We start from the raw sequence: 12,500 nt of genomic DNA, 5'->3' as shown, positions 1-12,500 counted from the left end.
CCACAACACACCATTACACACCACAACACAACACACCATTGCACACTGCTACACAGCACAACACACCATTGCACACTGCTACACAGCACAACACACCATTACACACTGCTACACAGCACAACACACCATTACACACCGCTACACACCACAACACAGCAATACACAGCACAACACACCACAACACAGCAATACACAGCACAACACACCATTACACACTGCTACACAGCACTACATACTATTACACACCATTACATTTACATTTCCGACATTTAACAGACGTCCTTATCCAGAGCGACGTACAAAAGTGCTTTGAGTCTCATTACACAGCACAACACACCATTACACACTGCTACACCCCATTACACAGCACAACACACCATTACACACTGCTACACCCCATTACACAGCACAACATACCATTACACACAACACACCATTTCACACTGCTACACACCATTACACCGCACAACACACGACACACCATTACACACAACACACCATTACACACTGTTACACACCATTACACCGCACAACACACCATTACACAGCACAAAACACCATTACACAGCACAACACAGCATTACAGACCACAACACACCATTATACACCATTACACAGCACAACACACCATTACACACTGCTACACCCCATTACACAGCACAACATACGACACACCATTACACACAACACACCATTACACACTGTTACACACCATTACACCGCACAACACACCATTACACAGCACAAAACACCATTACAGACCACAACACACCATTATACACCATTACACAGCATTACACAGCACAACACACAACACACCATTACACAGCACAAAACACTATTACACAGCACAACACAGCATTACACAACATTACACACCACTACACATAACACACAATTGCACAGCACAGCACAGCACAGCACAGCACAGCACAGCACAGCACAGCACAGCACAGCATTACACAGCACAGCACAGCATTACACAGCACAGCATTACACAGCACAGCACAGCATTACACAGCACAGCACAGCATAGCACAGCACAGCACAGCATTACACAGCACAGCACAGCATTACACAGCACAGCATTACACAGCACAGCACAGCATTACACAGCACAGCACAGCATAGCACAGCACAGCATTACACAGCACAGCACAGCACAGCACAGCACAACACAGCATTACACAGCACAGCACAGCACAACACAGCATTACACAGCACAGCACAGCACAGCACAGCACAGCATTACACAGCACAGCACAGCACAGCACAGCATTACACAGCACAGCACAGCACAGCACAGCACAGCACAGCACAGCACAGCACAGCATTACACAGCACAGCACAGCACAGCACAGCACAGCACAGCACAGCACAACCCTGGTCACAGTTGTAACAGTGTAATATGTTCAGGAGGATCTGGAGCTCCTTCGTGTGATCTTTTACAACCTTCACATTTACTTAGTGTTAAAGTTTACACCATGTCAGTGTTCACACTTCTGTACTAAACACACTGAACTTTAATAAAAACAATACATTTATCAAAATTGACAATAAATAAAGAAATTTGAATAAAAGCAGGATTTGAATAAAAGCATGCCGGAGCTACAGAATTCGCCTCAGAGTCGCTAAAAGAGTTTAAACAGGAGTGAAATATCTCCGTATTAAATACACCACACTTCATCAATACACTGTTCATCCTCACATCATTTACTGTATCAAATATATATTTTAAATTGTTTAAAGTTACAATTAAAAATCGTTTATTTTACCTGTGTGTGTGTGTGTGTGTGTGTGTGTATATGTGAGTATATGTGTGTATGTTTAAGTGTGTGTGTGTGTGTGTGTATATGTGTGTGTGTGTGTGTGTGAGTATATGCGAGAGTATATTTTTTTTACCTGTGTGTGTGTGTGTGTGTGTATATATGTGAGTATATGTGTGTATGTTTAAGTGTGTGTGTGTGTGTGTATATGTGTGTGTGTGAGTATATGCGAGAGTATATTTTTTACCTGTGTGTGTGTGTGTGTGTGTGTATATATGTGAGTATATGTGTGTATGTTTAAGTGTGTGTGTGTGTGTATATGTGTATGTGTGTGTGTGTGTGTGTGTGAGTATATGCGAGAGTATATTTTTTTACCTGTTTGTGTGTGTGTGCTAACAACACAGCGCTATTGTTTGCCAGAAGCAGAAAGTCCTCATTCATCGATCCAGAACAATCGAGATCCAGTCAGCAGGCAGAAATAATCGATCATCACAAACACTGATCAGTGAATGAAGTGCTATATATTGATATTTTACATTGACAGATTGACAGATTTTGGATATTTAACAGACACAAATTGAAAAATGCCACCCCAGGAATAAATAGTAAAGAAAAAAAGAAAAACAAAAACTATATTTTAATGAGTATATTTTGATGGAAAAAATCGTATTATTATTAAGAGAGATTTAATTCAAACCTCCACATTTTAATTTCCATTGATTTATTTTTTGTTCACTAAAGTCCTGTAAAGGACGTGACCGTGTTGGGTGCCGAGAAGGAGAACGTGATTAGTTGTAGTCAGTAAAGGGACACGCCTTTTACAAATAAGGGCGTGGCCAAGAGTTTAAACGAACCTGAAGATGGTAATGAACCGAATGAACGAGTCGAATCAGTTTAGATGTGACTCAGTGGTTCAGCGGCAGGAACAGAGGGCGTGATCACGTGATGGACAATGAAACTTATTAAGTCCTATAAATGATAATAAACATAATAAACATAAAAGTTAATGACTGAAACTGTTTTTTTTTTTTTTTAAGGTAAGCAGCTGAAAAGAGGAATAAACAGAAAACATTCTAGAATTGAGGTAAGATGGAGATTAAACAGTAGAATGAGTCGATGAAGTTTGCATGTGTTTGGGTTATATAAGTCTGTAAAAAAAAACTGATTATTTGTTCATTATTTGTGTTAAATGTAAAACTTTTGTGGTTTTTATTTCATTCATGTTCTCAATTACATCCTGCACTGATGGAAGCTGAGAGTGAAGGAACTGAAATGAGCAGGCTGTTGAAGTTGAAATGGTGGAAATGAGTGGATATTTTAGGAGTTGTCGCTGTTTAGAAATCTTCCTAAAGTCCTAATAATAATTCCATGCATGTAAAGAAAATCTCTTTATATGACAAAAGATTACACTGATTAACTGCATGTGTTGCCAAAATGTTACAACTGCAAGTGTCCCATAAACACTCCAAAAACTACACACATGAAAACTATAGAAACTTAAAGACATTCATCTGGGCAGAAAAGCTCCTGCTCCACACTCAAACCATTAATAATGTCTATAGTTATAGAGTATATAAATAAAATACAGTGGTAACAAAAACCCTGCATTAATATTCTACACACACACACACACACACACACACACACACACACACACACACACACACACACACACACACAGACACACACACACACACATATACACATACAAATTCACACAAACTTACACACACACACACACACACACACACACACACAAATATAAGAATTTTTTTTTTTTCAGAAACAGGATCAGGATTACATATGGTGTATAACTTTATTGAAGCAATATCACTTTATAGAATCAAAACAACAATAAGTGTTTGGAAGTAACACATTTGAATGTGTGAGAATAAAAAAAACAGCCGAACTTCCAACCAATCAGGATAAAGATTTGACATCATCATGGAGTTGATAAAGTGGAACTTCAGAATTCACACACAAGAAATGGCATTGTACAAATGTGAGACATAAAACCTCAGTCTTTACCTCAAAATTCAAACCGAGTTTTTTATTCACACACTTTACATTTCTTTTATTAAACACACAACCCTGAACACTAACAAATTAACACACATACACTAACACAACTACACTACAGGTCCGGGAGTTTGGATAAAAAAACGATTAACCACATACAATGATATCATACACAATGAGCTCACTCTGTCTCACTCTCTGTCTCACTGTCTCGCTCTCTGTCTCACTGTATTACTCTCTGTCTCACTGTCTCAGTGTTAAGTGTTGATGTTGGACATGTTTTGGTTACCACCATGCACTGTATTTACTCGCTGCATGTCCTTTAACAGAACTGCAAACTGCTCTTCCTGAAAACACACACACACACACACACACACACACACACACACACACACACACACACACATATATTTTCAGTATTTATTACTTACCCAAAACTGTCAATAATGCAAAATAAGGATAACAGAAACAAGAAAAATAATAATAATAATTAATCTCCACCCACTTACCAACACATTCATGCGTTCAGCTGCTGCTAAAGCGACACTCAGCTTCCTCTCATCTTCCTCACGCTCCTCCTCAATCACATCCAGTCTACACACACACACACACACACACACACACACACACACACACACACAGGTATGAGTGAGTAGGCGGTATAAGTGTGACCTTATTAAGACACAGTGTGATTGTTAGATCTGATCTCAGGCTTACTGTGCATTGCAATGTGGCTTTTTGTTGTGTGTGTGCGTGCGCACGCGCGTGCGTGTGTGTGTGTGTGTGTATGTTTTACCTGAAGGTGGTGCTGGCAAGCTGCTCCTCTTTCAGCGCTAACATACTGTGCAGTTCCTGCAGTTCGGCCTGCAGCTGCGCCTGCTGCTCCTGACTTATGATAATAAAATCCTCCAGACGCTTTGCCATCTCCAACTCACGCTCTGTCACCTGATCCACCCCTAAACGCAGTTCACACAGCTCCATAGCATGCTGGGAACACACACACAGTGAAACGTAAGAAATTTCAGCAGAGTTGATGATAATGATGATGTTCTGGATGAACACACACCTTATCCAGGAGACTTGTCTCTTCCTGAACATGTTTGGTCTGATTCTGCTCTTTGATCCAGGGAACAGGAGCAGGTGGAGGTTTAACAGACTGACTCTAAACACACACACACACACACACACACACACACACACACACACACACACACACACACACACACACACGAAAGGAATGAATCACTGCATCACTACACATATACTCACTCATCCTTCCACCAGCTGTCCTGTTTGGCGGTGTGTGTGTGTGTGTGTGTGTGCGTTGGGGGAGGGGGGGGACATGCGACCTACCACCAGACCTTTTAAAAAGAATTAATGTTATAAAACACTCACGTCTGGTGAGGAGATGTAAATGGGGGAATTTTCATTGTTTGGGAGGCTGTCAGGAGTCTCAGGTATTTCTGTGGTGCTGGTTGTTCTCTTCAGAAAATGGCGATGATGTCTGTCGGAGGCAGGAACACTCTGCGTCCTTGTCACCTGCTTCCGATGTTTGTCCTTGGCGTGTGGTGGCCGTGGGTCTGTGGGCAGGAGCTGCAGGGACTTGTTCAGTGGGCTGTACTTATTGAGTTCTCGGGGAAGAACGCAGGTGGGCTTGACTGGTTCACAAATGTAACTAAATTAACAAAATATACATTATTAATTATTACTCCTGCAATCAAACAAATACATCCAAAAGCTCCCCAGTAATTGTAATCCTCAACAATCCCTCTCCTAAACATTTATTATCCGCAGCATCAGTCAGAAGCCCTAATCCAAAGTGATTTACAATTATTTACAATTATGCTGGAATTTGAACTTCTGGTCACAAGTTCAACGTTATAACCATTGAGATACAACTTCCCCTTTGGGGAATGCTGAGGGAAGAGTGAGGAAAGGACAAGGGAATGACTATTTCCCAACTATTCCCTAAAAATTTGCTTACAATTCCCAATGCTATAAATCCACGGCACATTCCATCTCCTGAACATTTCACTTTCAGGATCATTCTGTACTGGACATTCACTACTCCTGATCAGTGCCTCTTACTGAAAATTTCTCACTCATGAATAGTCACTAATGCTGAACATTCAAAGTGAGTGATGCAGAGGTTCCTAGAGTTTCCTGTGTTACCCGCTGCATGAGATCCGGGGAACGTCTGGGCCAAGGTGATCTGTGATCTGGTTCAAGATGGATGGAAGCGGCTGCAGACTGTTTAACTTTTCCTTAGAAAAACAGGAGTTATGAAGTGTGATAATTAATAAGAGAAGTTTACTTATATTTACTTATATACACAACTTATATTTTTCTTAATTTTGTTATTGGATTTCAGCAGAGCAAAGTATTTAAGCAATAATCCAAAAATTCAACAAAATAATAAATGCATGTCTGAATATATCTTATTCTGAAACCTTCAGCTGGTTGTGCCTTAGTGGGGTGCCTTGGGGTGTTTATGATTATTGTTGAGTTTATTACCGGGTTCATTGGGGAGATGATGTTCACCAGCAGGCTGTGAAGCACAGCGAGGCGTAAAGGAAGATCCACATAGCCATCAAACCGAGCCATCTCTAATTCACTGTCAGGGTTTGACACTTTCTGCAGAAAAGTCTTCATATCATTCCAATGTTCTTCCAGGAACTCATTCATGAAAAGCATGTACTCTTCTTTCTCTCCAAACCTACAGTATAAATGTAAGGAACCAGAGAATATTGAATCTGGATCTTCATCTCATCTGCTGAGGATAATTCACATCAATATCATTCAATAAAACTTCAGCTGTGCTCTTTTTGATTTTTTGTTTTCTTTTTTCATTTGGTCTGAATATAATTTATATTTAATGTAACGTCCTATAAAATGTTGTGAAAGTTTGTGTAAATATAAAGTTTCTATTTTTTAAATTCTATCAAGTTGAAGTAATTGAATGAATGAAGTTCTTGTATTTACATTTGACAGTGCTGTGTCTATGAGATGGTAAATGTTGTGTAGTTTCTGTAACTCACGGTGTGAAGTTAGCGAGGTTCTGCAGCACTTTAGCTGTGAGAGTCAGAGTCCGGAGTGTGTTGGGTTCTGGGTATGGTTGTGTCAGTCCAAACAAAGAGGGACTGAGGATGGCTGGACATAGGAACCGAAGGAACAAAGACGCTGAAATGAGACGGTACCCGATATCTGCTCGTCCACGTTCCTCACAATCGGACATCCAACTGGAGAAAATCTCATTTAATTCCACTGGAAAAGAGCTGCAGGAGATGGATCACAAGCAGATCCATATCACAACCTCAGCACACACTCGCAAAACCACATCTCATTCACACTGTACTACACTGTACTACACTGTACTACATCAATAGATGAATTTACTTGTCACATGTACATTACAGTAAATATTTTTTCTTCACATATCCCAGCATAGGAAGTTGGGGTCAGCCATGATACAGCACCCTGAAACAGAGAAGGCTAAGGGCCTTGCTCAAAAGCCCAGCAATTGCAAATGGCAGCACTGGGGTTTGAACCCCCGACCTTATGATCAGTGACCCAGAACCATTCGATCAGTTACTTTTGAGCAACTACTTCACCAGCTGGGTTTGGAAGTTTGTTTTTTTACTTTCCATTGGAGCTTTCAGGTTTATGAAGGCTTATATCCTTTAGTTACTACATTCATATCAAGATCCTTCTCCAATACCTCAGTCATATAGTATTTATTTTTCCTCATACACACCTGTGAGTCTCAGTGATCTGCTGCACTACTTCACTACATGTCTCCTTCAGGTGGCGCTTATTATTGAGAAGCTCAGATGAGGAACATTTCTGTGGATCGACTTCACAGCTTTCTGAGGAAGTGTAAAGTCGAGTGATGAAATCTCCTGTTTAAACATACACACGCACACAATTACTAACAATGTATACATATCATAACATAAACCGTACTTAAAGATGTGTGAGGAGATCAAAATCTAGATATATTTGTACGATTTTTGAGTGGCAGGAGGAGTCAGTCGTATTCTTAGCAACCTTTACTGAACAGAGTGCTGCATTTTACACACATCTTAACTCAGCCCGTACTAGGAACACAACAAAAACATTGCACATTACTTCCCAAGAGGGAACTAGTAACACCCTCCCAGTCCTCTAAAAGGAACCCCACTACTGCAATACTTAACAAATACACTACACCCCTTTCCCCCAATCCACAAAATCTAAAATTCTTCTTGTGGGTAGACGCTCTCGTACAGGGTACCTCCCAAGAGCAGGGGACTCAGACACACCTTCAGCCCCGGCAAGCTCTCCACTAGGTGTTTCCTTCTCTGAAGTAGTTAGCTGTAATTCAGGCCTGTCTGCCACTTTGGGGTCTGGCAGAAGAACAGTGTAGTCATCTGGCTTGGACCTTGATTTGTTTCCTGAGGGTATGAATGGTCAGGGTGCAAACAATCCAGAACAATGGTCAGACGCCACGTCATAAGCAACTCAGTGTGATGTGCTGTGACAGCAAGAAATGAGCAAGTTGGGTTTGCCACTCACCCTTGGTGACAGGGCCTCCTTGGTTGTCTGTACCATGCGTTCAGCCTGACTATTTGAGCTTGGGTGATAAGGCACTGTAGTGACGTGACAAATACCATTGTGTTCGGAAAACTTTTTAATCTCTGCAGAGGAAAAGCAGCACCATTGTCTGAGACTATTACATCGGACAACCCATGCAATGCAAAAAGAGGTCTGACTGTGTTGATAACTGATGCCGATGACATGGAACTCATAAGAGACACCTCCAACCACTTGCTGTGTGCATCAACAACTATGAGGTATATTTTGCCTTGAAATGAAATGGCCCTGGCTGCATATTGAAATGGCCCTGGCTGCCCTGGCTGCATATTGATTTGCTGGCCCATTTCTTTGTCGTCCACTCACAAGGATGTACTTTAGCCTTAAGAGGCACGTGACACGACATTTGATAAGTTTCACATGCCTTGACAGTTTCCTCTATCTTTGTCCCTGCCCAGCCACCACACATAACTCTTTGTGAGTCCCTTCATGTGTACGATGCCTGGGTGGAAAATCATGCAGCATAGAGAGTACCTCCCTCGTAGCTAAGCCAGGAACAACCACACAGCTTCCCCATAGCACACAGATCTTATGCATGGAGAGTTCGTTGCGGCACAAAAAAAAAGTTCTGAACTGGCTATCAGATACCTCGTCCTGCCACCCATGTAGCACCCAGAGTATTACTTGTTACATGACAGGGTCCTTAAGAGTTAGGTTTGCAATTCGTTTAGCATGCATTGGTGCATCCGGCACCATTTCAAGCAGCAATACTTCCATAGGTGGTGGTGTAACAGCATCAGATACCGACAAAGGTAAGTGACTGAGGGCATTTCCCATGTGTTTGCCAAGTCTGTAGCATAGCTCATAGTCATAAACTCCAATGATCAAACTCCAGCAGCGCATCCGTGGTGAAAGATTGGTAGGCATAAACTTAGAATGGTGCAAGAGTCCAAGCAGGGGTTTGTGGTCCATGAAAATCACAAAGTGGCAGCTTGCAAGATACTGGTAAAACTTTCTGACAGCGAAAACAATCGCTCAGTAATAGTCATTGTTCTTGAAGCAAAACAAATGGGCCTCTCCTGGCCATCATGTTCCATGTGAAACAATAAAGCCCCAAGTCCATAAGGCGAAGCATCGCAAACTACTGCCAGGGTTTTTTTTTTTTAATCATAATGCACCAGCACCTTATCTGATTGTAGCAACTGTTTCACCTGAGCATATGCTACCACATGTTTTGCTTCCCACTGCCAAGTGGCAGACTGGTCAAGAAGGCGATGCAAGGGTTCCAGAACAGTACCCTTGTTGGGAATAAAACAGCTGTGAAAGTTAAGTAGCCCCAATAATGCCTGGACTCTGTTTTGTTTTATGAGGCAGGGGCATTTTGGATAGCTCCCACTTTTTCACAGGTTGGTTTGATGCCATCCTTATCCATATTAAACCCCAAAAACTCCACTTGAGCAGCTGCAAAAATGCTTTTTTCTTTTTTCAGCAAAAAGCACTTTAGTACAGCTTGTAGCCATGCATTGTGTTCCTCCATGGTTTTGCCTGAAATTAGGATGTCATCCAGGTATGGCTGGACTCCTCAGATTCCTGCAAGCAAGTGTCTAGAAATCCTTGAAATATTAAAATATTTCACAACCATTGAGACCGAAAAAGCCCACGGTTAGTGTAAACAGTCAGTAAGTCAGCAGAGTTGTCATCCAGTGGAAGCTGTTGATAAGCTTGTTTCAAATCAAGTTTTGTGAACAACTTCCCCTGCTAGCTTCGAGAATGGTTCAGATGGCATGGGTATGGAGTACACATCAGGCTTAATAGCCGTGTACAGCTATTAGCGGTAATCACGGCAAATCCTCAAGCCCCCATCTTTTTTTTACTATGGCCACTATGGGCATGGCCCACTTTGCATGCTCTTCCAGCTCCTCATCCAGCAGTGGCCCCGAAGCAAAAGGAACCGGGTTGGCTTAAAAAAAAAACTTTACTGAACAGAGTGCTGCATTTTACACACATCTTAACTTAGCTAGGAACACATCAAAAACATTGTACATCACTTCCCAGGAGGGAACTAGTAACACCTTCCCAGTCCTCTAAAAGAAACCCCACTACTGCAATATTCAACCAATACACTACAATATTTAATCATTTCATTCCCATTAATTACGGACAAAAAAACTGACCATGAAAAAAAATACTTTCAGTACCAAGAGTATCGAGGAGATATTTCTGCCCCACTAGCTTCATGTACTCATCTATGGCTTTGGTGGCCAAAGTGTTTTCTCTGAAGATTAGAGCCTCATTCTCGCCCGAGCGCTGGACTTCAGCACCACCCAGCTCGATGAGGAACTCCTGGAAATGAAACAAAAGTAATAAAAGGCATCAGTTTCTTTAGGGCTAAATCTCAGACCAGAAACAACTAAAGATAATTTAAATAAACCATCTATAATCAGCTATGTGATAGTGTTACACTCAAATCTGTGTAATTATTAGATGAAGAGGACTTTTGGAATTTTAGATTTACGTTCAATAAACATTTTAATTCTGCACCACTCATTATGAATAAATAAATAAATAAATAAATAAATAAATAAATAAATAAATAAATAAATAAATAAATGCTTTATAAGTAAATACATTTTCCAACATTTGTCTATATTAGAATTGTTGGTTGTACGTTTTCATGTTTAACTGGTTGAGTGAGAACTTGTATCTGATGCTACACACCTTGGCCTTTCCAATGCTTTGTAGAACATGGACGAGCGCTCCAGCCAGCTCTTCTTTGTCCCTGACATTCAGCAAAGGCTCCAGATTGCTGCACATCTCCATGTACCCCAGTGTCACATACTCTGCAAACTCCTTATATCTTTCAATCGGCAGCACCTGCAGGTTCTGAAAGCGCGCCTTTACCCGGAGACATGCCTGCGGCCCAAGCTGCTCTTTCGCCCCACCTGTACCAGGGGGTTTGTAGGGTATGATGGGATACCATTTTTCCTGAAACACTCGTCCTTTAATGTTGGCCAGAGACAAAGCCACGCTGCCCAGAGGATAAGAAATGCTCTCATCCTTCGAGTGGCGCTTCTTCTTGGGCTCATCATCACGGAAGAGATGCAGTGTAATCTGCGTGACAGGTGGGAGGTTATCAAGCTCAAACAGCTCGCCCCAAAACAGCTGGCACCCCCCTGCACTTCCACTTCCTCCAGAAGACACGCCCACATTGCTTGACCCTCCGTCATTCCCAGGCCCTGATGATGATTTATCCACGCCGCGACTACTGGTGCGAGCAAACAAAGTTCCGTCCAGATAAACCTCACAGTAGTACCGCTTTTTCGGAGGGAGATCTTTAGCTTCGTTCACCCACAGGCTCAGAAAGTTCTCCGTACGCTCACAGTTATCCTACAAAAAAACATCACAGCAAACACACATTTACAGAAGAACCAATCATTAGAGTTTCTCCTCAACAATGTCGCTTCATACAACAGTACAAAACACACAACTACATACAGAACAAACACACAAGAGTGAGTACAGCACAATTAACACGCAGGAGAATAAGTATGTGTTATCTAGACAAAAGAACACAACATTCTGCTTAGAGAAAGAATTAGTACAACAGTTGTGCAGTTTAGCAGGAAAAGAGTCTGATAATAGTAAAGTTTCCACTGCAGCATTTTAAAGTACTGGTGTACAGTGGTGTTACTGGAGTTATACTGGTTTATGGTTGTGTGTTGAGATTCAGCATGGTATGTAAATATTAGGTTCTGATTTTATTTGACCTAAAGAACATTATTTGAGTGAATTTGTTTATGTGAATTCAGTACCTTATTGGGCCGAGCAGCACGGCGCAGGTTCTCAATCCAGCGGTCCCTCTCTGCAGCCGAGCTGCAGCCGAAGCAGTGGTTACTGTCTGAGTTAATCACTTCAAAGCAGTACTTCTCTCCGAGGATGGAGCTGTGCACCGGTCGGATCACAGTGGTACAGTCTGAACTTACATCCAGACTTTCAGCTGCACTTAGTGGAACCAAGAGAGAATCTCGAGAACCGAACCTGATGCACACACAGGAACATTCAAAATATAAGGAGAATAAACAACTTTATCAAACTCACCAAACACATAGATACATACAGATACACACACTCGCACACATACAC

General features: G+C 41.6%; 1 protein-coding gene across 1 annotated transcript in view; it reads right to left on the bottom strand.

Annotated features, from left to right (window-relative positions):
* Window positions 1-3,567: 3,567 nt before the first annotated feature.
* The window catches only part of rasal3 (RAS protein activator like 3), a 19,095-nt gene continuing 10,162 nt past the window's right edge, over window positions 3,568-12,500 (bottom strand). The window contains exons 6-17 of the mRNA XM_083526629.1: window positions 12,170-12,395; window positions 11,076-11,744; window positions 10,556-10,700; window positions 7,540-7,684; window positions 6,824-7,060; window positions 6,300-6,501; window positions 5,958-6,049; window positions 5,181-5,460; window positions 4,852-4,947; window positions 4,582-4,772; window positions 4,295-4,379; window positions 3,568-4,132 (exon numbers count right to left, since the gene is read on the bottom strand). Coding sequence (XP_083382755.1) covers window positions 4,043-4,132; window positions 4,295-4,379; window positions 4,582-4,772; window positions 4,852-4,947; window positions 5,181-5,460; window positions 5,958-6,049; window positions 6,300-6,501; window positions 6,824-7,060; window positions 7,540-7,684; window positions 10,556-10,700; window positions 11,076-11,744; window positions 12,170-12,395 — 2,458 coding nt within the window. The 3' untranslated portion in view covers window positions 3,568-4,042. The remainder of the gene's footprint in view (window positions 4,133-4,294; window positions 4,380-4,581; window positions 4,773-4,851; window positions 4,948-5,180; window positions 5,461-5,957; window positions 6,050-6,299; window positions 6,502-6,823; window positions 7,061-7,539; window positions 7,685-10,555; window positions 10,701-11,075; window positions 11,745-12,169; window positions 12,396-12,500) is intronic.

The sequence above is a fragment of the Silurus aristotelis genome (genome assembly GCF_946808225.1).
Source record: "Silurus aristotelis genome assembly, chromosome: 2".
Taxonomy (NCBI): domain Eukaryota; kingdom Metazoa; phylum Chordata; class Actinopteri; order Siluriformes; family Siluridae; genus Silurus; species Silurus aristotelis.
This window is presented reverse-complemented; position numbering and strand designations above follow the sequence as displayed.